This window comes from Frieseomelitta varia, unplaced genomic scaffold (genome assembly GCF_011392965.1).
Source record: "Frieseomelitta varia isolate USP_RPSP 00005682 unplaced genomic scaffold, Fvar_1.2 scaffold_951, whole genome shotgun sequence".
NCBI classification, from domain to species: Eukaryota; Metazoa; Arthropoda; class Insecta; order Hymenoptera; family Apidae; genus Frieseomelitta; species Frieseomelitta varia.
The window spans coordinates 40,399-64,420 of NW_025110758.1; the positions used below are offsets into that span (position 1 = coordinate 40,399).

Below are 24,022 nucleotides of genomic sequence, written 5' to 3' on the forward strand. Positions count from 1 at the left end.
TTATTTTGCACATTCACGGAAGTTTTTGTATAAATCAACGTATTTAAGAACGTCGATACTACGAAATATTATAAAATTGACGATTACAATTTATCAATGATGAAAACATAATTTATCATACAGATCTTTTATTCTTCTGTACAGAGAGTATTGAATTTAAGCACTTCGCCGCATCGATCGTAAGATCCACGTTACATGTGATTAAAGTTTTCGTAAATGTAAATGAACTACAGCAAGCTCTATCTTGTTTCTAACAAGATATCGTAACGCATCATAATGTAAAATTATTAGAAAATATAAAAGATCTTTGTTTATTGTAATTAGCATTAATTATAAATAATACAATACGTAACATCAAATGAAGAATGCTTTTGTTAACTTTTTGATACTTTAGCGAATTGTACAACCATTGGCTTATCTTTCAAAATGAAACCATTTGTCTCATCGAGGGCTAACTGTGCTTTCTCCGTATTCTGCAATGTGATAAATGCTTGACCCTTCATTCTACCCTCTTGCATTAGTCTCACATCGTACCTAAAATGAAATAAATTATTATTAAATAATCGCAGAACAATTAGGTTGCTTGTTAATTGAGGAGCTTACTCAAATTCTGTTTTTAATTCAGGTACTAGATATTTTCGATAGATAAAATGGAGATCGTTCTCTTCGACTTGTTTTGCAAGATTTTTTATGTACAAACGATTTGATGGTTTTCCCGGGTGATAATTTTTAAAAACAGGAAGCAATCTTTGATCTATAATATAATGTACAAAAGATTTAACATGTTCTTAATAAAATATAATGTTTTATTCGAGATATAATAATCTTTACCATTAGCTGAAATTCTGTTATTTGTTAATTCACTAGATGTAATAACTTTTTGCTCAACAGTCTCAGTATTTTCATTGTTTTCAACAGTATCAAGACTTTTAGAAAGTGGAAACATTATTCCAAAACCACCATCTGTAGCATTTACAGAATCAGTATTTTCTTCTTTATTCGAAACATCTAAGAGTTTATTCACTATTTTCAGTTCGATTTTAAGATTTTTTGTTTCACCGCGTTGTACTGGCTCAAACATATCTGCTGGTTTTACAACTTTTTGTGTAGGATTTGAAGGTGGTACATGTTTATTTGGATTAATAAACTTGGGAATTTTTAAACGTTTTGTATGTTGTAGACATTTTCTTTTTACAGGTATAATTTCCACAGATTTTGCATTATCTTCCTCATTTGACTCTATTTCTGATTCTTCTTCTTCTGTTTCTTCATTGCAAACATCTATTAACAGTTGTATATTAAATATATGCAAAATTTAAAAACAAAAGTGAAGGAAAAGATATAATTTAATTACCTATGCCTCCTTTGGCATATAATCTGTCTCTAATAAAAATATCATTATATTTTTCTATATCATAAACTTCTTTAAGTGCTGGAAATTCTGCTTCCAACTCTTCAAAAGGAGGAGGTAAATTCATTCTATTCATCAAGTGTAAAACCTACATAAACATAAGACATTTAAGTAAAGTGTAAAACCTACATAAACATAAGACATTTAAGTAAAGAGAATTAAAATATAATTTATTTACTTCTATTTACCTGAGTGTAAAAAGCTGGTTCTTTTAATAATTGTATGGCTATTCTTATTAAAGTGCCTCTTGTTGGTGGTGAATATTCATATTGTATATTTGGTGGAGGTGGTTGAGTGAAAGCCTGATTCATAGACCAACTGTTTAGTTTTTGTAAAAATGCTTGAAAATTGGATCTGTTCGTAGATTCTTTTTTATTATCTTCCTTTGTCAGTTTGTCATTATCAAGATCATTTTCTGTTTTTTCTATTGATACAGGCTTTTTGGCAAATTCAACTGTTAAATATTGCCCTCTGACATTTAATTGATGTAAACGTAACAATGCTTGCAAAGCTATTTCTTGGGATTGGAATTTTGCAAAAGTCATGGTGTACTTTTTAGAAAGCCTCAATGTTCGTGTTTTAATAGCACCATATTTTTTAAATAATTCATTACGTCGTTCATCAGAAAGTTCTGGTGGTAAATGAAGAATCCTAAGTGTATCTGAGACCTAAAAAAATATTTCATTAATATAGTATTTAATGTTCATTAATACATTTAAGAATGTATTTCTAAATTTCACATAACGTTTGAAAAATAAAATAGAAATCAAAAATACAAATAAATAGCAGGTTATGATAGTTTGAGTACTAATAATATAAGTTATAATATGAACTTAATAATATTTTCATTTTTATCTATAATTTCTTAATTGTATGTATCTAATAGTATTAAATTACATGCGTTATTTCAGATGTCATTTTAAATTTTTAAAAATGTAAAATATCATTAAACTATGTTTACAATTGTACGTAAAGATGAAGTTAAGAACTCTAGCGTCATCTTCGTCAGAAACGCGGTACATTCAATTCTGATAATTCTACTTTCTCTTACTTAATAATTTTTGGTTATTTTTATTTAAAGTTTAATCCATTTTTATTGTTTCCATAAGAACGTGATAAAGATTTACAATAACAAAATTAGTTCATTATTTATATAGTATACTATAAATTATATTTATCTACTAAATTAGGCACGTAAGTTCCTTAAATCTTACAAGTTTTATAAAAAGATTTATATTTTTATTCATTTTGTACTTGACATTTTTTCTAATTGTATAATATTCCATTCTATCATACTTTTTACATTTTCTATTATATTTTTTTTGTTTTAATTTGTTCGTTTCCTATGTATGTATTACTACGCGAATGCTGCCATGGAAACAGTTTATACGGAACTACTTTCGGAAGTTCACTTGTCAATTTGATCCGCCGGATTTACCGGCAAGTTTAAAGATAACGATTATATTTTATTCACAGTACATTATTTGCATTTTTGTCGTCAAGAGAATTTCATAAGTTGTATTAAGCTTGATATAACTTTTTAGATAGCATTATTAACTGTTCCTAATATTCACGTCTACTAAATTATCGATTGGCGTTCGCGAAAGTGACCGCAAAGCAGAATAATCTGTTGCTCGTTGTATTTAAAGATATCTCAATTTCCAAATGTAAGTACGACCTGACAACCAAATTTAAAGTTACATAATAAATATTTGTATCGAAATTTACATACGTGTAATTCAGGATATAGACATTTAATTATTTATTTTATCATAGTTGCCAAGTATGTACTACGTAGCGCCGAAATGTATTGCGGACAATGATAATCAATAATCAAAATTTAAAAATTAAAAAATAATTGTATATTTTAATATATTGTATATTTCTACATATGCGTTTATATTATCATACATTTATAATAAATAATCTTGTAAAGTACATTAAAATAATAAAATAATTCTTATTCTCTCGTTACTCTCGTAAGTAACTTTATTGAAAAAGTACTTCATTTTTGCATAAAAAAAATATATTACGGAATATATAATCTTTAAATAAACAAACGGGTTATTAAAAAATTCAAGATCATATTATAATAAATATTAAATCTGTATAGAATTAAAATAATACAGTAATTGATGATAAATTATATTCTACAAATATAACGATAAAATACTGAATAAAAATTAAAATAGATTATATTACATGATGTATTATATATATATATATTTATATATGTATTATATATATATTTAGGTTTAATCGAGACAGAGATCACAGTAGAGGCCATAGAGGTGGTGGTGGCAGAGGTAGCAATAGAGGAGGCAGTGATAATATTCGTGGAAGTAGTATTAATAGATTTAATGTACGTGGTAGAGGTACTATCAGTAATATCAGAGGTATTATAAAAAACAAACAACCTGGAGGAGCCCTTAGAAAAATCAACTGGGATGTAAGATCTTTAGAACCTTTGCACAAAGATTTCTATATTGAACATCCTGCAGTGAGAAATAGGTAAAGAGTTTTTGTTCTTTTTTTATTTTATTTTTTTTAAATTAAAATAGGAATTTTAATCCAATATTTTATGTCAGATCAAAAGAAGAAGTATGTCAGTTCAGAGAAAATGCAGAAATAACTATAAAAGGAGATAATATACCTAATCCTATTCAATATTTTGAAGAGGGAAATTTCCCACCTTATGTGTTGGATGAAATACGTAAACAGGGATACTCTCAACCTACAGCAATTCAAGCACAAGGATGGCCTATTGCACTTAGTGGCAGAGATTTAGTTGCCATTGCTCAAACTGGCTCTGGAAAAACACTAGGAGTGAGCCAAATTAGAGATTAGACATTAATTTTTAACTTGTAGAAATGTAAAGACGTTTTTTTTATTAGAAGCAAAAATATGACATATACAAAGCTAAGTTTTAATAGGTTTATATGAATTGATAATTTCCAAAATATTTTTATTTCAGTATGTCTTACCAGCAATTGTGCATATTATACATCAACCACGTCTTGTTAATGGAGATGGTCCAATTGCTTTAATCTTAGCTCCTACAAGAGAATTAGCTCAACAAATTCAGGAAGTAGCTAATTGTTTTGGAGAAGCTGCAGGTGTAAGAAATACTTGTATTTTTGGTGGTGCACCAAAAGGTCCACAGGCACATGATTTAGAAAGAGGTGTTGAAATATGTATTGCTACACCAGGTAGACTTATTGATTTCTTGGAAAGAGGGACTACAAATTTACGCAGGTATAACTATGATTTTTAAACAAAGTATATGTATATAATATTGAGTAACATATATGATAATGATTTTTAGATGCACGTATTTAGTATTAGATGAAGCTGATAGAATGTTAGATATGGGTTTTGAACCTCAAATAAGAAAAATAATTGAACAAATCCGACCTGATAGACAGGTTTTGATGTGGTCAGCTACTTGGCCTAAAGAAGTTAGAGCACTAGCTGAAGACTTTTTGACTGATTATATGCATCTTAATATTGGTTCCCTGACTTTATCAGCCAATCATAACATTATTCAAATTGTGGATGTTTGCCAGGAATTTGAAAAAGATGTAAAATTATATAGACTACTTCAAGAAATTGGAAATGAAAAAGAAAATAAAACAATCATTTTTGTTGAAACAAAACGAAAAGTAGATGATATTACGAGAAATATCAGGCGAGATGGATGGCAGGCATTGAGTATTCATGGTGATAAAAATCAACAAGAAAGAGATCATGTGTTACAAGAATTTAAAAGTGGAAGAGCTCCTATTTTAGTTGCAACAGATGTAGCCGCTAGAGGCTTAGGTATGTGTTACTTTTAATTTAAAATGCTTAGATTATTTACACATTCAAGAATCGGGTAAATATGGGAATTGGCAACACTTATTGGATTAGCCAGTGATGCGTTATTAATAAGACCAGTGGACAGCTATGTATGTAGCAATGTGTGATTTATTGAAAATTTTTTGTATAGCAGAGCCCTGACAATAGACAAATTAAACTTTATTTTAACTTTATTTTTATACTTTATGATATTACAAGTTTTAAACAGGTTTGTATTTTTTTATCAATAAAATATGTAAGATTACTTATGTGTATAAACATTTAAATAAACATATTTTTTCAATAATAAAATTTATATAAAGGGTTCTAAAGAAATGCACACAAGCTACCACTAAGACTGTCTGCTTTTCTTTTTCAGAGGCATAGAGTACCCTAAGTGAACGCGGTGTACTGCCAGTATTGGGCAGACACAGTGAATGTTTTATTTTTCTTTGCTTGTATTATATCGATAATTATTAAAATATTAAAAATATACGCAGGCATTTTAAAAATTTTTATATACCATCGTATATTTTTACAAATATAATTTTAACACAAAATTAAAAAATTTAATACTGATTTTATTTTTATGATATAGTACTAATGATTATTTTAAAAACATTCATAATAAAATAATTATGAAATAATCATAAATTTAAAAACCATTCTGTTTTATTGTGTATAGTACATATTAAGTTTATTTTTGTCATTTTGTTTTTATCTATTAATTTGCTCTTATATGTCAAACAATTCTTAAGTGTTTTCTAGTGCCTCTAATTGTTATTTAGAATTTAAAAAGGTTAATGCATTCAGGCTTAAACCCTAAAATGCTGCCTTTATCCCAAAACCAGACACCACCGCTGTGTCTGTCTAATCTCTAGGCCATCATACATTATGAAACCAACTGAATAGCTCTACATTTAAAAATAAATGGGGCTGTTTTTGCTGATTTTGAAATGGAATTTCCAACCAAAAGGTGGGTGGTTTTCAAACCTGACTTACAGACAATATTTAAGTGAAGATTAGGGGATATTGTTTCATTTCAATAAAAATTAAAAAATAAAAACATTAAAAAATTTTGATATATGCTAACTTAATATATTCAAAACATTATATATTTAATCTTAAGCATTCTATGTAATTATTTTTGCAAGTTTGAAGATCATTCTGTGAACTTGACACACAACAAATGGGGTGATGGTTATTATAAACAATACACATATAATTATAAATATTGGGAAAATTCTTATGTTTTTTATATATTCTTTTCACAGATGTGGATGATGTTAAATATGTAATAAACTTTGATTATCCATCATCATCAGAAGATTACATACATAGAATTGGTCGTACTGGAAGAAGAAGACAAACTGGCACTGCTTATGCATTCTTTACAAGTCATAACATGAAACATGCAGGAGATTTAATAGAAGTATTAAGAGAAGCAGGACAAAATATAAATCCACGACTTACTGAAATGGCAGAATTAGCTAAATCAGGAAGTTATGGAAGTAGAAGTATGTTTATAATTTTTTATAATAACATTTAAATATTATTTAAAACAGAATGGTTTTTCATAATTCATTCATTTTTCTTTTTGTAAAAGGTGGCAAACGTTTTATGAGCAATGATAGAAGTAATGGTAGACGAGGTAACATTGATACTAGAGGAAGAGGTGGTTCTGTAAGAGGAAGAGGTGGTATAAGTAGTCGTGGTGGAAATTCTTACCAATCTACATCAAATAGTTACTCAAGTTCCGACTATAATAGCTATAGCAATATGAAGCAAAATAATTCAACTAATCAGAATACAGGATATGGATATACACAAAGAACTTATGGGCAAAGCAATTTAGCACAGAGTTATGGAGGTGGAGATAATTATGGAAGTACTTATCAGTATAGAGGAACAACATATTAAATATACATTTACCATATTGAAAAAGAAAATTTTACTATTAAAACTATGTTAATAACAACATACTTAGTTAAATTTGTGTTAATCTTAAGGTAATATAAAATAAAAAAATACACAAAATATGAAACAGAACCAAAAAAAATATCGTGTATTTTATATACATGATAAAGAAAAAAAAAAATAAAAAAAGATAGTTAGTAATGATAAAAATAAAATCTGTTAAATATGTATGTATTATTTTAAAAGTTAAAAAACTAGATTTCACTATATAAAATGTTTTAAAAACAATGAAAATTGATAAATGTATTGTTTTCATGATATAATTTGTTAAAATAAGAAATATTTTAATTAAAAAAACTTTGTAAAAAAATATTTGGACGAAATAGCATATTATATTGTGTTATATATATCATATTTTTATGATATTCATTAGATATAATTATATATAACTTAATGTTCTTCGCAAATATATACGTTTGTTGTAATGAAATTTTGTTAAATTTCGATATATCTTATATTTATTATGATCGTTCTAGATGTATAAAATAAATTAGGTTTATTTTTTTTTACATTTATTCCACTCTGTGAATACATCACAAATTTGTATTAAAGAATTGTAATTAAATGTATTTCGTTACATTTTTATATTACGTTATATTTTGTTACAAGTATGTGTATATTACACAAATTATATTAATAAAATTATTCTCTCTAACAAAATCAGTTAAAATATTTTTACCTACAAGTTAAAAATTATAAGAATGAAACATATTAATAAACTAGTTATTAATACAGTACTTTATTTTAGTGTATTTTCTCCTTGCTCAATACTATCATTTCCGGCATCATGCATATTAAATTTTATAAAATATTTATACTTAATATTTAGAATCTAATAGTTAAAAAATAAATAAATAAAATTTTTTTATACGATAAAAGTATGTTTATATGATAAAAATACTAGTATATATGAAATGGTGAAACTGCAAGTAAATTGGAACTATTTTCTGCTAAATTCGACGCCATGATATTTGTTTCACAGATCCTCTTTGAATCGTGTAACGAGTAGAACGGTAATCGTACGTACTTTTCGTTGATTCTGGAAAGTTGTACGTGTTTCATTTAAGAAAGATCATTGTTTTTTTAAACCTAAAGCAGATAGATATCTTTATGAAAATGTAAGTTATATGAAATCTTTATTAATAGTGTGTAAAAATATTAATTTTCTGAAAATCTTTTATTGACATTTGATGTCTATGATTGACTACTCTACTCCATATTGTTCTTATGCATGTATATTGACGAAATTTTAGCATTTATATCTAATGATTTACAAATTTATTCGTAAAAAATTAGTTATTCGTTCAAGAAATTTTTGATATTAACAATTTTCTTTTATAAATATAAAATATGTATTTATTTTATAATTACAACTTTATGGATTCGTTGCACGTGCATTATAAAAATTTAATTTACTTTATACAATTAAAACATATATATATATATGTATTTATATTATATATTATATATAATATATAAAATATAAAAAGTACGTTGGAAAATAAAACATTTTCTTTGTAATATGTCTTTTAACTGATCGCATAATTTTACATATTATATATATGCACATATTATATATATGTATTTACATTTAGTTGATATCTAAAAATTATTTTGTAAAAGGGCATACCGTGATCGTGAACGTAATGATAGGAGAGGAGGAGCACGTGGAGGTGGTCGTTTCAATGGCCGAGATGGAAGTGGAGGAGGTGGAAGATTTGGTAGTAATTCTAGTAGAGATAGTAGTTTTGGAAACAATAATTTTAAAAACCGTCAACCTGGAGAAAGACTTCGAAAGCCAAGATGGGATATGAGTGCATTACTGCCATTTAGAAAAGATTTCTATCAGCCTCATCCTAATGTTACAACTAGAAATTCACATGTAGTTGAGTCTTACCGTTCAGACAAAGAAATCACTGTTAAAGGAGCAAATGTACCAGGGCCAAATATATTTTTCGAAGAAGGTGGATTTCCGGAATATGTTTTGAATGAAATCCATAGACAAGGTTTCGGAGAACCAACTGCAATTCAGGCACAAGGTTGGCCTATTGCTTTGTCTGGACGTGATATGGTTGGAATTGCTCAAACGGGATCTGGAAAAACATTAGCATATATTTTACCAGCAATTGTACATATAAATCATCAACCAAGATTAAATCGTAATGATGGGCCTATAGCTCTGATTTTAGCACCAACAAGAGAACTTGCACAGCAAATTCAACAAGTTGCATCAGATTTTGGTATCTCATCACAAGTAAGAAATACATGCATTTTTGGTGGAGCTCCAAAAGGTCCTCAAGCTCGTGATCTTGAGCGAGGTGTTGAAATTTGTATAGCAACACCAGGGCGTCTTATTGACTTCCTAGAACGTGGTACAACAAATTTACGTAGATGCACATATTTAGTACTTGATGAGGCAGATAGAATGCTTGATATGGGCTTTGAGCCACAAATTAGAAAAATTGTAGAACAAATCCGACCTGATAGACAAACTCTTATGTGGTCAGCAACTTGGCCAAAGGAAGTTCGTAATCTTGCAGAGGAATTTTTAACTGACTATATACAAATTAACATTGGCTCTCTGCAATTAGCTGCCAATCATAACATCCTTCAAATTGTTGATGTATGTGAAGAATTTGAGAAAGAGGGTAAACTTATGAAACTTTTAGAAGAAATATCAAATGAACCAGAAAATAAAACTATTATTTTCGTTGAGACTAAGAGGAAAGTAGATGATATAACACGTGCAATTAATAGGTATGGATGGCAAGCAATTGGCATCCATGGAGATAAAAGTCAACAAGAAAGAGATTATGTATTAAATCGTAAGTATTAACTAAAAGTTTTTATATATAAACATATTCTGCCCAATACTAAAGAATTTATTTCAGAGTTCCGGAATAGCAGATCTGCCATTCTAGTAGCTACAGATGTTGCAGCAAGAGGATTAGGTAAGAATCTGTTTACACAGTGGATATGATGTAAGGGTCAGGCTGCGATGGTTATTTCACATTTGTGAGAGTTGTATAATTGTGATGTGGCAACGGATAACGGCATGTGCCAGACTGATTGACATTAGTCCTTTCTTGGTGTGAATGGAAATTGTTTAAAAAATGCAGAAGTTCAAGAAGAGAACTATCAATTAATACAGTTGAATTAAGTTTCTACTTCATTTCGTTTAGGAAATTTTAATTGATTTCCATTAACTCATTATTCAGAGAATTTGATATATTATAAAATCGTGAAAAGAAAGTTAATGCTGTTATTCTCATCTTTTCAGCACAACAATACTGAAGGGATATTTTGTAATTTTAGTTTTATTGTAGGTGGATTTTGGCATACTTTTAATCTCTAATAATAATATTCTATAAATTGTTTTATTAATGAAATTTTTTAAAATTTTAATAACTAAATTTAATAATAATTTTAGACATACATGAGTTATATTCTGAAGAATGTGTATTTTCATGTGTACTCTATTATTATATTATCATTAATATTAATATTGGAATTAAAAGTAAGTTAAAATATTTCAGCGTTAAAATTAGATTAGATGAACAGGTAAGATGGTAGAAAATTCATGTCTTTAAATTTTGCTCTGATTGAAAAAAGTCTTGTCAGTCTGGTATTAACGTGCTGTTCTATGTGTTTTCAGAGGCACATGCGACGGAGTTTTATCAATGATAAGAACTCTGGAGAGCTTGCTTTGGAATATATAATTGAATGGGGCATGACTGCTGGTCTGTCCCCGCACAACAAGCTAACCTAACGCTGTGCCTCGGCTCACCGTGCCACTTGAAAAAACACACTCTCACTCTGTTGCGACGGTCCAAAGTATGGAAATCATAGAGTTAGGGTATATGACATACAAGGACTACTAGACAGGATAGATATTATACCATTTACATAGATTAGAAGGATAGGAAATAACATTACATTGTTTTGCATTGTTCGTAAAATTTTACTTTCCACTAAATTATAAAAGAAAGAAATTTATTATACATTCATAATCTGCATATATCTGATTAAAAATATGCATTAGTATAAAAAAAAATTTCTGAACTCTTAACATTGCAAAACAAATGTTGATGTTACTTGTACAATGGAATGCATGTGGGGTTGATCGGAGAATGCACATGGTGCTCATCCAATGTTCTAACCTCACGGAAACAAGGATCAAATTTTGAAAGACCAGCACAGATCCATACTTTGGTGCAGGAGAGAAGGGTGTGAAGTTACTAAGAGTAAATATACAGCTCACTAACGCATAAAGTGAGAATTCCATGACAACCATCTGAGCTTTGATTCCTCTACATTTCCAAAAATGTATTTACGTTTCCAGCTTTTGGCAACTACAGGTAAATAATATAAAAATTTGCTCTTTGTGGTCAATTCATTTATATTATTCATGTGAAAATTATAAGTGGAATTAAGAGTTAATAATGAATAATATTTTATATACGTATATAAATATTTATAATGTATAATGGTTTGTTTCATACAGTTTTCTACAAAAAGGTATCATTTAATTCCATTTATATTACACATAATATGATGTCACTAATGCTTTAATTAATTCGCTTTATAAGTTATTTGAACCACAAAGACACAAGTAATTTTCATTTCCTATGATTATAATTTTTAATGTTATATAGATGTGGAAGATGTTAAGTTTGTCATAAATTTGGATTACCCGTCCAATTCTGAAGACTATGTACACCGCATTGGTCGTACAGGACGTTCACAGAGAACGGGAACCGCATATGCATTTTTCACTCCTAATAATGCACACAAGGCTAGTGACTTAATTCAAGTTTTAGAAGAAGCAAAACAAGTTGTAAATCCCAAATTGTATGAATTATCAAGAAATCCAGGCATCTATAAAAGTATGTATATCTATGTATACATATTCTATTCTGAATCAATAAAACTATTTTTGCATTTAATATTACTATGTTTTATGTTATCTATTTAGGAGGCCGTTATGGAGGACGTAGCGGCGGCGGTGGTGGACGTGGTTCTGGAGGCCGTGGTGGTAATTCCCGTGGTTTACGAGGTGGTCGTGACGGAGATAGGAGTGGCAGATTTGATCGTTCTAATAACAGTGGAGGAGACCGAGGAAATAAATGGAATGGCAATAATAGCAGTATGAGCTCAAATAAAAATTGTAGGACTTTTTAGCTTTTTTCTACTTTACTTTCTTATGTACATTATTGAATAGTTTATATTTATTTATATGGAAGGCATGGGTGGAGGTAACTACAATAGCAAAGCATTTTCTCAGAACACTTATGGAGGAGGTTCCGGTGGAGGTTCCAGTGGTTACAGTCAAAATGGTGGATATGGAGGAAGTGGAGGCGGAGGTGGAGGTAGCAGTAATTATAGACAACAAAATGGCTATTAATTTAAAAAGAAGTTTGAAAGAAAATTTTCTGTAATATAGTAAAAAAATGAAACGAACGAATGCTTTCTATGTAACGTGCTTTTCACTATGACTAGATATGATGACTAGACTAAAGTGCACGTAATATTACGATCGATTAAAACAATATGACTAAATGTTTATTAGTAAGCTTAGATTATAATAATTCACATATATATATACATATATAACCATTCTCTTTTTTAAAGAAAGAAAAAAAAGTAAAAAATATACATGTAAGTGTAGTAGTAGAAAGAAAATTATTAATAATTTTAATTCTTGTAAAATGATTGATTCTTGCAAATACGATTATATTTTTTTCATAAAATTTAACGTCTAATTATTTAAAACTATCAGTGAACTTAACGGATCAAACAGAAATAAAAATAAAGGCTTATAAAATCTGATATAAGATAAAAGTTTAAGAAACATAGTAAGATAACAAAGTTTAAGAAACATATAATAAGAAACGAAAAATATTGATTTTGGAAACAGATGTCTAGGTAACTGAAATTATTACCTAGTTTCAGCTATAGAAATGTGATTATAGAAATATTGGTGTAAGTCGTAAATGCATGAATCATGTGTATTATTTCGAAGGTACAATGCATTGAATTGTATTAAATTTAAGAAGATATAAAATCCCATGCATTGTAGTGTTAGAAATTTAATAAAATAATATAAGCATAAAATATCTAAACAATTTACATCAATTTTTATTATTACAGTTTATTTTCATTATTCGTAAAGTAAAATATATCTAATATTAAATTTTTGATTGGCTATAAAAATACTATATTATCTAATCGTTATATTATTTCGAAACATTATTATAATCAATTTACTCTGTCTACAGATTTTGTTAAAAAAATCTTATTTATCAAAATGATATTTAATTATGCAATAATTAAAATTTTTTTTAATTTTTTTTTATCATTAAAATAATATAATAATGTCTATGAGTAATCAATACTACACATGTTATGAAATGTCATTTTTATTATTGGCTAAAGCATTTATCAAAAATTATATGATCAGGTCAATTTATTGATTCATTCCGACGCAATGTCATATAGTTATACCTTTGCGATATTATTAGAGTTACAACTGCCGATTATGTGTGCCTGTCTGATTGCTTTTGCGATTTTAAAGTTTACGTCATAAAATCATTAGTTATTCTTTATAGTATTCAATATGTATTTAAGTATTCTATGATGTTGCGTAAATATATTTGATGTTAGCTGAATAAATTGAAGAATCATTAGATCAGAATTTTAGAAACAAGATATTCATGTTATATTAACATAGTAAATTTTGTAGATCTGAAATTATCGTAATATTTTTATATTGTATAATATTGTTTAATAAATAAGTATTCCACTTTAATTGTAATAATATTATGTTGTCATGTTATTACTCCGTATTTAATGTTTCTCTATTCACGACATTAAATTTGTACAACTGAAAAAAATATGTTATTTTTTCAATTCATGTAATTTATAAAATTTACACTTGACGAATATGGGTAAATTTTTTCACAAAATTAAGAAGTATTTAAAAATCCATAAATGCAGTAAGTTATTTGGGCCCACAACATTTAATTCTAAATCACTTTATATATTTAATATATGAATATCATTTTAAATTTTACACTCGATCTTTTTACTTTCAAATATTTCGCATTGTTAAATATAGTATTATATCCAATATAGTGAACGTATGTTCGGAATCAAATGTCTGTTGACGAAAAAGGTAAGGCCAGATGTTATTTCTCTATTTGCTTATTAAGTATGTACATATGTTGGAAGTGAGAATGAAATGGAGAAAAAGATTCGATTATCGTTTGCAATATATTATCCTAACAACTCTAAATAACTGTGCCTTAATCGTATATAATCATTTTCATTGGAAAAATAAAAATTTTGATATATTAATCGAAATATGTGTATATATATATATCTTCTCTTCAATGTTCTGTGTCATTACTTGAATAATATTGTATGTAATGACGAAGGAAGTGGGGATGTAGTTCATGAAAAATGTATGACGCGTGACGCGTGAGTCGGCGACACGCGCAGTGCGCTCTAAGATTTGGTGTGGTGTATTTCGTAGTTATCGGTTATTATTTAAAAAAAAAAAACAGTTCCTTTTTTTTGTATTAAAAATATAAATCTCATTCATTATGACAGAAAATGGCAAAGAAGTAAGAGTGTGGTGTGATGGATGGTAGGTTCTCATCTTATTTTGTATTTATTTTAAATTTCCCGTGCTTACCGTCCGAAATTGAGATATGACCATGATTTTTTGATAATAGGATGCTGATCATTAAAGTTTTGATATGGACGACATGTATATATTGATATAAAATCACATATATAGCAAAAATTGCAGTGATAATTTTGTGTAATAAGATAATAAGTTAATATCTGTGATAATATAATATAATCTTTCTTTTTTTATATTTTTTTCATTTCTAATTTGCGTCCGATACATGAGAAAAGTTATAATTTTTGCATTGAACTTCAACGATGTGAATTTCATTATCAAGTAAATTCGTTCAAACTCCTTGCTGACGCAATTCGTTGTGTTATAAATACGTAAATATTTTTTTTTTAATAATTATTTTCTCAACACAGTTATGACATGGTACATTTTGGCCACGCGAATTCTTTACGTCAAGCGAAGGCATTAGGTGATTATCTAGTTGTGGGTATACATACAGATGAAGAAATTACCAAACATAAAGGGCCACCAGTATTTATGGAACAAGAGAGGTATAATTTTATTCAAGTAAAACAATTGAATTACTTTAAATTTATACCTGTTCTCTAATTCGATATATTTATGCCAGATACAAAATGGTCCGCGGTATCAAGTGGGTAGATGAGGTAGTTGAAGGAGCACCTTATGTTACGACTTTAGAAACATTAGATAAATACAATTGTGATTTTTGTGTTCATGGTGATGACATCACTATGACAGCAGATGGTATAGACACGTATCATTTGGTCAAAGCAGCAGGTCGTTACAGGTATAAAATAAATAATTATAAGATGATTTTATTAACAGTGATGTTAGTTAGGAATAAATGAAATAAACAAATAAACAAATTTGATTGTTACAGAGAAGTTCAAAGAACAGCTGGTGTATCAACAACTGATCTAGTAGGACGTATGCTTTTAATGACACGGCAACATTTTAAGCAAGGAGATAGTGAATATAGTGTTGATAGAGAACCTAGCAAAAGTATGGGACAAGACAGAACAGCTCGAAGTCCATGGACAGGTTGTTCACAATTTTTACCTACTACACAAAAAATAATTCAATTTAGTGATGGCAAAAGCCCACAGCCTGGGGATAAGGTAGTCTACGTAGCAGGGGCATTTGACCTTTTTCATGTTGGTCATTTAGATTTCTTAGAAGTTGCAAAGAAAGAAGGTGATTATCTTATAGTGGGACTTCATACAGACCCAGTAGTAAATCGATATAAATGTGGTAATCATCCAATTATGAATCTCCATGAAAGAGTACTCAGTGTACTGGCATGCAAGGTAATATGTAAAATATTATTTGAAATATTGAATTGAGCTTCAATATGTTTAAAATTTATTATTTAATTCATATATAGTATGTTAATGAAGTTGTAATTGGTGCTCCATATGAAGTTACTATAGATCTTATGGAACATTTTGATGTATCTATTGTTTGTCATGGTCAGACTCCTATCATGCCTTGTGAGGATGGTTTAGACCCATATGCTGAACCTAAAAGACAAAATAAATTTAAATTATTAGATAGTGGTAATGACATGACAACAGAAAAAATTGTTGAACGCATAATTCTCCATAGGTATGTTATTTTTATATGCTATAAATGCATGCATGATCGAAAATAATTTATCAATTATAATTTTAAACTTGGAATTAAAGTTATATATTATGTACATAAATTTTATATCATAATATATTATTTTAAGGTAAAAGATTACAATTACAAATATGAATTTAATAAATATTTGAAATTATTGCATATCATTTAATTAAAACATATGAAAATGTTCTTGTTTCATATTTCTTCTTTTATAATATAGTTGATATTATTCGAGATTATTGTTACAAAATAATTCTTAAAAAAAAAAAAAATGTACTGTATGCAGTATTTTGTTTTCTTAGGTCAAATGAATTATATATGATAATTAAGAACTTGAACAATCATTGATGTGTTGAATCTTGTCATCTTACATTTTATCACTCAATTTATAATAAACTTCTTTTCTTTTACTTTATTTTATAATTGTTTATCATTCGTCTATTCATGTGCTTTTGTAATGGGATATGCAATTTTATGCTAACATTTCATGAATTCATCTTGTATTTATACTTATGTGTAGTCTACTTTTTATAACAAATTTGCATATCCCAAGTTTTTAAGACAGATTTACCATGTTTTGATATAGTGCTTAATTGCAGGTTGGAGTTTGAAGATAGAAATTTAAAGAAAGAAAAAAAAGAACAAGCAGCTTATGAAGCTTTTATAAAGTCCCAGAAAAAAGAAAGGACTAAATAATTTACTCTATATACTCAGAGTGTGTGATAATTATATTTTATGAAATATATTTGTAAATATGATATCACACTAATGTTTGAATTATTTAATTCCATTTGGAAAATATCTGTGGTTTAAATATTTATGATTATACTGAACATTTAAAATACTAACATATAGAAATATTATTTTTAATTTCCAACAACTCAACGACAAAAAACAAACACAACGACAAAGGTATAGAAAAAAATTGTGAATATCTGTAAACAGAAATATTTTTAATTAAGAAGGTTTAGAGAAATTTATTTTATGTTACATGCTATCAAATTATGCACACATGTATGTATCTAATATTAAAATTTGGTACTAAGATATTACTAAAAGTTTTTGACTATTACAATATTAATATTATGTAAAAATATTTGAGAAGTTATATTTTATTCATATTTACAGAGATTTTATTATATTTAAAGCATTTAAAGCATTATTTATTTTTTGATAATATATTTTATTTTATTACTATAATTTTCGGGAAATTAAGCATTTAATTAAAGAATTTTATAATTAAAACGGAAACTTGTATATTTTTTATTTGTTATTTAATCATATATAATTTATAATTGGATTTTTTAAATATAGCACTTCAAGTGAAACTAGCAGATAAACTTATAAGTTTTATAATTACTTTTAAATTTACTTTTACATTAATTATTTTTTATCAAGATTTATAATATAGCTGGAATGTAATTTAACTTAATTATAATAATTTTGTACAACTATTATAAGAGAAGAGGTAATTATCTTCATAGTATGAAGTCACAATTTAGTGGAATTGCATCAAAATCGATTTATTTTTCTCTTTTGATATTTAATTGTGTTATATTTGTAAAAAATTATTATCCATACAAGAAATAATATCTGAAAATCATTATTGTCAAATACATGTATATTTAATTAATACGAATTAACAATACATTGTACAAGAAAAATGTACATTTATAATGTTAAAACTGTAAAATAAATTGTAAGTGCCACATTTTGTAACATAACATTAGATTATTTTTACTTGAAACTAAGATATTAACCAAAGACAGTTTTTGATCGTGATAAAAAATAGAAAATGTATTCTACGCTCTTAATGCTATGTATTATGTGTAAATCGAAATTTATTTGAACATAGAATTTTTCCCTATATGCTTTAAATAAAGTTGGTTGTCATAAATTTTCTTTATCTATATATGCGCAATTGCGCAGCATTATCGCATCCCGTACTATGTTTATAACCATGTAATAGAATAATGTGCTATCAAATATTGCGAAATGGAGCGATCAGTTTAATTTCTATCAATAATTTAGTATTCCTCGAAGCATGACATGCATAAATACATATGCATGTGGTAATGTTTTACTTCACAATAAATAACTATTATATGCCATTAGATTAACATAATAAATATTTTATAGTATGTATTTATCTACCTTTGTTCAACCAATCAAGAATTTTGTAGTTAAAATCTTTAAATGACAAAATTTCCTTTATAAACAATAAATAGTATACTGTATGTATGTACATTGAATCAAACTTATATAATCACTCCAAAAAATTAGATACATCATGTTCAATAATAATGGACACGAATAAATTATCCTATAGTTAACAAATTAATACAGTTTATCTAGAATTACTTATTATTAAAGATTACATATGCACTGTTTCAGGTCACGTAATAGCACTGCACGTTTAAGAAATTTGCATTAAGATAGTGAAGTAGATTTGCAAGTATTTAACGTGAGAAAATTTTTGTGCAATTTGTTGTATGAAACGTGCAAAGTGAATGATCAGTTCAGAAAGAACAATAGAGAAAAATTTAATACCTGCTAAAATTCATAAATTACATTTATCTCTTTGTGTTATAAATAACAGTCTATAATATATTCGTATCTTTGCAGTAATTCTATCAACAATATAAGTCTTATTAAATTTTACTTATTTTAACTTAGCATATATAAATATATTTTAATATAATTTAATTATTTTTGTATGATATGTTACTCATGTTCATACTATGAGTCATTTTGTTAATTTGGTTTGCCATTTCAGTTCACAAAGACTACTGTTTCGTTTTGATTGGACATAATAAAGTGTAATATTCACTATTGTACTGTAGACCGACCGGTGTAGCCTGGTGTTGGTTCAGAATATTTTCTAGCACGGTCTCGTACTAGTTCGTCGATTGATTTATTTTGTGGTATAGACGACGATAAATTATGAAGTCGTGTTGCTAGATAGCACATGATAAAAGCTGATAGAACTAAAAGTGCACCTAATCCGGTTGCAACGTACAGAAAATTACCACAACTGTTCTCAAGTCCAGCAGCGACTTTCTGATATAAATCTAAAAATGTACGTAATTAGTAAATTTTGAAGCTTCATATTTAAAAACTTGGAAATAGCAATTGTTATTTTAGCGATATAGCAAATTTAAAGAATGAAGAACTTACCATCAGGCATTATTACTGTGTATTCGATATTTTCCTTAAATTTTGTATAAGGTATCGAATCATTGTATTCTTTTATTAAACGATCAACTTTAGGAAAATATTCATTCATACTTTCTTCAATAGATCGTTTTCTCCTTCTTCCGTGCCCCGCCGGTTCAAAAAGATCGAGACAAAAATCCTATAAATAAGAGTTGTATTTTATCTTACTGTTCGAATAAATTAGGATTCAAAAACAAGGCTAATAAATAAATGCAAAATTTATGTAAAAAGATATCGAATCAATGGCTAGTTACATAAAAATATAATCTCTAAAATTAAATAATATCTATCATATGTATATTATTTTATTATTATTTTTATACTCCGCTTCCACAAAGAGCGTGAAAGTGATATCATTTGAGAAACAGGTTTATTAAAATGAAGAGATAAATTTTTTTTTGCGTCAGACACGGAATTACAAAGCCAAATAGATGAACAGCCAGTCATTCAGCCATCGACCGCAAGTTAGGCTAATAAAATTATGTCCTTACCGGTTGGCAATCTTGTGGTTCCATGCAAGCCTTGATCTGCGAGTGGATCCACAGCGTGGATCGTTCTCTCATGGAGCTAAGGAGAAAGGCTTCGAAATCGAGGAAAACTTCGTTTTTTCTCTCCCGATAACGGGCTGGTTGATGAGGAATTATTGACGCGAAATCTCGATTTCTACAGCCGTCCTTTACCAACACAACACTTCCTGGTGCGTGAGGCTGATCGGGATCAGGACTAACGGTCACTTCCAACAGTTTAATGTAACCCCATGCACTGTCTGCACTGATTCGAGCTCTTAACTGAAGCTTTGTACCGATGGGAACCGCTTGATCGACAGCCTGCGACCCTGATGCGTCTGATACATTGCCTGTAGCCTCGCGGTAAAGGGCTACCTCGTATTCCAGTCGTCCAGGAGTTTCTTCGACGACTCCCGATACTCTTGCTCCGTGTGGACTAAAAGAAATCAGAGTTTAACAAAATGTCTATACTGGATCTCTCAAATTTAAAATTGGTCTAACTTATGCTTTTGTTATATTATCATAATGCGTGAAAAAAATTGAAAAAAGTTCTAGCGTTTGAATGCTTTTCATTGTAAAAAATCTCAACACTATATCTGTTCCTTATAGGAATTGTTATTGTCAATGTGGAGAAAAAAACTTACAAGGTTCCAGCGAAACCGGCGGCTTTGTGTCGGAGTAACGTGGGCTCAGGTGGTCGACACATTAAGATCAGTTCTTGATCAGCTAACATTACAACGCCGGGAAATGCCGGAAACCATATTCGAAGGTGAATGAAACCCTAATGACAATCAAATTTTGTTCATCCTATCCTTTCTCGTATTATACAATTATTAAGACAATATTATTGTACAACTTGGTCATCGATAAGCTAAATTAAAAGGACCTTTGAAGAATTATAGATATCGCATTGATTATTTTTATCTGAGCGACGAAATTCGAAACGAATGGTAATCAGATTAATACGAAGGTACCTGTTAACCAACCGATTTGATTTATCGACGCGCAATGCGGAACGCGAATGCGATGATGAGCCAGCGCGAGAAGCAAAATCTCGATCGATGACTCACGTTTCTTTTCAGGATGCCGCATCTCGAGAAGTCAGTCACCTTCAGGAAGTAGTTATCTTCCTGAGGATCGTTGGGATCTGGCCTGATCTGGCAGTGAATGTCGGTGAGCGGATTGGCGGATCTGTCGTCGGCAAAGAGCGGCGCCCCTCTGAAGCCAACTGGTCTTTTGATCTTCGCTGTCAGGAGATCGGCGGCTGATCCTGCGCCGCTGCACTGAATGTCGGAGACTTCGTAATCCTGAGCAACGGTGGCGGCAACCTGAAACAATACCACCGCCATTCATCTACACAAGTTTGCTGAAGCGATATTCGTGACAATCTGGTACGTAATTTATTTCGTTATTTCATGTATGGCTTGTCTCTGTGTAATTATTTTAAAACGTATCTCAAATATTTCTGGACATTTGCAGTTTTTAATTGATCGACGTATATATCTAAGGATCACAAATGGGAATAGAAACAAACAGAAATTATGAATTTTAAAATTCAATCAAAAATATTTTTTCATTTGATTTTAGAATTATGTCTATGTATATTATTCTCTTCATTGTTTAAAAAATATTGATGACATTAAATATGCAGGTTAATAATAATTAAACTGATTAATGAGACATTTATTATTTGTTTTATTAATTTAAACATTTAAAATTATTTGTTGTACTATTTGTTTTATTTAATACACGAAAAAAATTTTTTGTTCCAGTTGGATAATGTATCATTGTTCAAAATGCGCGCGTATTTACGATTTTGATTTAGCGCCAATAAAACGCCGATTCTCGAACGTAAACGACATTTCTCACAATCGATCTATAATACTGTAATAACTGTCACTGTAAGGCGGGAAGCACAGCAAGAAGCATCGTCCAGAAATTGTCAGGTAAAAAATTACAATTAATAGCTTATTAAAATTGTTTACTACCTCGAGAACATCTGCCATTTAGAAAAGTTAATTGTTACATATTTAATTTCTTATTGGTATGTATGTACTCATTTCCATATGTAATGACTTGTGAAAGTACTTGAACATTTAGCATTGCAGAATTTATGCTCCAAGTCAATATAATTAATTGTCGTATATTGTCTTGCAAGTGTTCACAAGTTCACAATTCAGTTAATAATTAAACTGTATGGTTGTAATAGGTTATAACTTTAATAAATATTCTAAAGAATCATGTGTATCTATCAGTTGAATAAATTTTATTCGAACATACATAATGTATTATGTATTTATATATAAACGTACAAAGTGTATGCATGTTCATTATTGAAAACATTCGGTCGCCCCCCCCCCCTCACTAAATTACCGACGCGAATACCCCCTCCCCCCACTTCTGTTTCGCGAGGGTTAGTCCATTGTCAAAAATCGGTGAGTCAAGATGTGTCTCTCTGTGTCGTGACATTTATTAACTGCGAAGTGCTTTCATCGTTATTCTTTTACCATTTATATCTACTCTGCGGTTAACTTCGTTTAATTAACGTATGTTTTTACTCTATAATACAATATTATAACAAAATTATAGCTAAATCTTTTTTCTTTGCATTATCTTGCATCGTAATATGAGCTTTCCAAATGATATTTGATCTTGTCCATTGTTCTTTTTACATAATAATTTGAATGTTCTAGTTTCTTTTTTGTACAGATTACAAAGTAATCGTGTAAACTGATTGCGAGGAAAGCTCTTAAACATGAGTAGAAATTCAAGCGAAATTCAAATCGACGCCACGCTGATAAATCTGACCGATCTTTATGCAGGTATAGTAATATCTAATTTATTCTAATAAAGACAAATGTACTTGTACGTTTATTTACTCTTCCTATTGAATAATTAGTAACATTTATTTGATTGTCAATTAGTATATATTGTTAACAATAACGAATAAATTTGAACGGGTTCTGCGCATCGCGTCTTTTCCGTACTGCGCAGCTTCGGTTAACTGACAATAAAAGCGCGCCATATTTGATTAGTACGAAGTGCACATATTTGAATGACTAAGATATCTAAATATCTTATTATTGTAAAAATTTTTGAATGGAATTTTATTTTTCATTATTTCAAACTTTTTAAATATTTGACTGTACGTTTTCAAGAACAAGTTTACTATTTCACATGTTTTGTTTCAGATCTTTCACAATTTGTTTTTTCTTGTTCTCTGAGGAGGATGTAGCAGTGCTTTGAAATTAAGCATGTAAGAATCTATGTATATTGTATTTTAATTAATTTTATTCCTTGTATTGTAACTATTGCTAATTAAGAAATAAATCAGATCTACATTTTTACATTAGAGTTCCGATTCTTATAGTAATTGAAATTTATTAGAATTAAAATTTCATTTTTATAATCTTTGTATCTTCAAATTTGTTGAACAATTATCATTGTATTTTTCAGAATAAATTATAATAATTCATATTTTGTTAAAGGTTTCCCACATCCTGCTCTTCTTTCCGTGTTTCCTAGCAAGGATTTAGTGTTTTGAATGTAAGTAATTTTGTATTTTCTATTTCTTTTACTTTTGTTCTTCGTACATTGAGTTTTAATTAAAAAATAGAACCTTAATAAATATTTGTAAGTTTAAATTCTTTATTCTTGAATTGAATATTACTGTTAGAATTTTTTATTTCATAGAATTCATATTATATCAAATTTTTGAAATAATTAATCTTTAAAAACAAATCATAATGTTTCATGCTTTTTTACAAATTTTTTTCAGCTTTC

At 28.5% G+C, this 24,022-nt stretch overlaps 5 protein-coding genes across 11 annotated transcripts; 3 read left to right on the plus strand and 2 right to left on the minus strand.

Moving 5' to 3' along the window:
* Positions 1-111: 111 nt before the first annotated feature.
* LOC122538027 (RNA-binding region-containing protein 3) lies at positions 112-8,004 on the minus strand. 4 transcript variants are annotated; one of them, XM_043671749.1, is made up of 6 exons: positions 7,905-8,004; positions 1,600-2,079; positions 1,355-1,499; positions 832-1,281; positions 604-754; positions 112-534 (listed from the first exon to the last, which is right to left on the minus strand). In XM_043671749.1, the coding sequence occupies exons 2-6, from the start codon at positions 1,954-1,956 to the stop codon at positions 375-377; spliced, it is 1,263 nt and encodes a 420-aa protein (XP_043527684.1). In that variant the 5' UTR covers positions 1,957-2,079; positions 7,905-8,004; the 3' UTR covers positions 112-374. The 4 variants fall into 4 exon arrangements, with proteins under 4 accessions (XP_043527684.1, XP_043527682.1, XP_043527681.1 ...); XM_043671747.1 differs by lacking the exon at positions 7,905-8,004 and adding an exon at positions 2,373-2,426 and having other exon boundaries at positions 1,361-1,499; XM_043671746.1 differs by lacking the exon at positions 7,905-8,004 and adding an exon at positions 2,373-2,426.
* LOC122538026 (ATP-dependent RNA helicase dbp2-like) lies at positions 2,096-7,325 on the plus strand. 2 transcript variants are annotated; one of them, XM_043671745.1, is made up of 7 exons: positions 2,096-2,112; positions 3,665-3,922; positions 4,000-4,237; positions 4,386-4,666; positions 4,737-5,230; positions 6,523-6,765; positions 6,855-7,325. In XM_043671745.1, coding segments are annotated over exons 1-7 (1,830 nt in total). In that variant the 5' UTR covers positions 2,096-2,110; the 3' UTR covers positions 7,169-7,325. The 2 variants fall into 2 exon arrangements, with proteins under 2 accessions (XP_043527680.1, XP_043527678.1); XM_043671743.1 differs by lacking the exon at positions 2,096-2,112 and adding an exon at positions 2,749-3,078.
* Positions 8,005-8,188: 184 nt separating the features above from the next.
* LOC122538025 (ATP-dependent RNA helicase dbp2-like) lies at positions 8,189-12,687 on the plus strand. Its single transcript, XM_043671742.1, has 6 exons — positions 8,189-8,343; positions 8,849-10,050; positions 10,117-10,176; positions 11,881-12,111; positions 12,201-12,392; positions 12,469-12,687. The coding sequence occupies exons 1-6, from the start codon at positions 8,336-8,338 to the stop codon at positions 12,627-12,629; spliced, it is 1,854 nt and encodes a 617-aa protein (XP_043527677.1). The 5' UTR covers positions 8,189-8,335; the 3' UTR covers positions 12,630-12,687.
* A 2,006-nt stretch (positions 12,688-14,693) lies between these two features.
* On the plus strand, positions 14,694-18,858 carry LOC122538028 (ethanolamine-phosphate cytidylyltransferase). Of its 3 annotated transcripts, none has more exons than XM_043671751.1 (6): positions 14,694-14,873; positions 15,284-15,425; positions 15,503-15,678; positions 15,772-16,198; positions 16,276-16,496; positions 17,117-18,858. In XM_043671751.1, the coding sequence occupies exons 1-6, from the start codon at positions 14,830-14,832 to the stop codon at positions 17,211-17,213; spliced, it is 1,107 nt and encodes a 368-aa protein (XP_043527686.1). In that variant the 5' UTR covers positions 14,694-14,829; the 3' UTR covers positions 17,214-18,858. The 3 variants fall into 3 exon arrangements, with proteins under 3 accessions (XP_043527686.1, XP_043527685.1, XP_043527687.1); XM_043671750.1 differs by having other exon boundaries at positions 14,697-14,873; positions 15,284-15,421; positions 15,499-15,678; XM_043671752.1 differs by having other exon boundaries at positions 14,697-14,873; positions 15,284-15,421; positions 15,499-15,678; positions 17,104-17,191.
* Positions 18,859-19,346: 488 nt separating this feature from the next.
* On the minus strand, positions 19,347-21,588 carry LOC122538031. Its single transcript, XM_043671756.1, has 5 exons — positions 21,310-21,588; positions 20,884-21,020; positions 20,225-20,675; positions 19,695-19,872; positions 19,347-19,588 (listed from the first exon to the last, which is right to left on the minus strand). Exons 1-5 carry the CDS (start codon positions 21,586-21,588, stop codon positions 19,347-19,349), a joined length of 1,287 nt encoding a protein of 428 aa, XP_043527691.1.
* Positions 21,589-24,022: the final 2,434 nt, after the last annotated feature.

What these genes read in the sequence shown, in the direction of transcription:
- LOC122538026 (XM_043671745.1), top strand. An exon ending in CATCCTGCAGTGAGAAATAG is followed by an intron (nt 3,923 to 3,999) that starts GTAAAGAGTTTT and finishes ATTTTATGTCAG; the next exon opens with ATCAAAAGAAGAAGTATGTC. An exon ending in AGGAAGTTATGGAAGTAGAA is followed by an intron (nt 6,766 to 6,854) that starts GTATGTTTATAA and finishes TTTTTGTAAAAG; the next exon opens with GTGGCAAACGTTTTATGAGC.
- LOC122538027 (XM_043671746.1), bottom strand. Translation starts at nt 2,411, where the DNA reads ATGACGCTAGAGTTCTTAACTTCATCTTTACGTACAATT. An exon ending in CTTCATCTTTACGTACAATT is followed by an intron (nt 2,080 to 2,372) that starts GTAAACATAGTT and finishes ATATTTTTTTAG; the next exon opens with GTCTCAGATACACTTAGGAT. An exon ending in AACCAGCTTTTTACACTCAG is followed by an intron (nt 1,500 to 1,599) that starts GTAAATAGAAGT and finishes ATGTTTATGTAG; the next exon opens with GTTTTACACTTGATGAATAG.
- LOC122538025 (XM_043671742.1), top strand. An exon ending in TGTTGCAGCAAGAGGATTAG is followed by an intron (nt 10,177 to 11,880) that starts GTAAGAATCTGT and finishes AATGTTATATAG; the next exon opens with ATGTGGAAGATGTTAAGTTT. An exon ending in AAATCCAGGCATCTATAAAA is followed by an intron (nt 12,112 to 12,200) that starts GTATGTATATCT and finishes TTATCTATTTAG; the next exon opens with GAGGCCGTTATGGAGGACGT.
- LOC122538028 (XM_043671751.1), top strand. Translation starts at nt 14,830, where the DNA reads ATGACAGAAAATGGCAAAGAAGTAAGAGTGTGGTGTGATGGATG. An exon ending in TCAGTGTACTGGCATGCAAG is followed by an intron (nt 16,199 to 16,275) that starts GTAATATGTAAA and finishes ATTCATATATAG; the next exon opens with TATGTTAATGAAGTTGTAAT. An exon ending in GAACGCATAATTCTCCATAG is followed by an intron (nt 16,497 to 17,116) that starts GTATGTTATTTT and finishes GCTTAATTGCAG; the next exon opens with GTTGGAGTTTGAAGATAGAA.
- LOC122538031 (XM_043671756.1), bottom strand. Translation starts at nt 21,588, where the DNA reads ATGGCGGTGGTATTGTTTCAGGTTGCCGCCACCGTTGCTCAGGATTAC. An exon ending in GCCGGTTTCGCTGGAACCTT is followed by an intron (nt 20,676 to 20,883) that starts GTAAGTTTTTTT and finishes GATTTCTTTTAG; the next exon opens with TCCACACGGAGCAAGAGTAT. An exon ending in CACAGTAATAATGCCTGATG is followed by an intron (nt 19,589 to 19,694) that starts GTAAGTTCTTCA and finishes GTACATTTTTAG; the next exon opens with ATTTATATCAGAAAGTCGCT.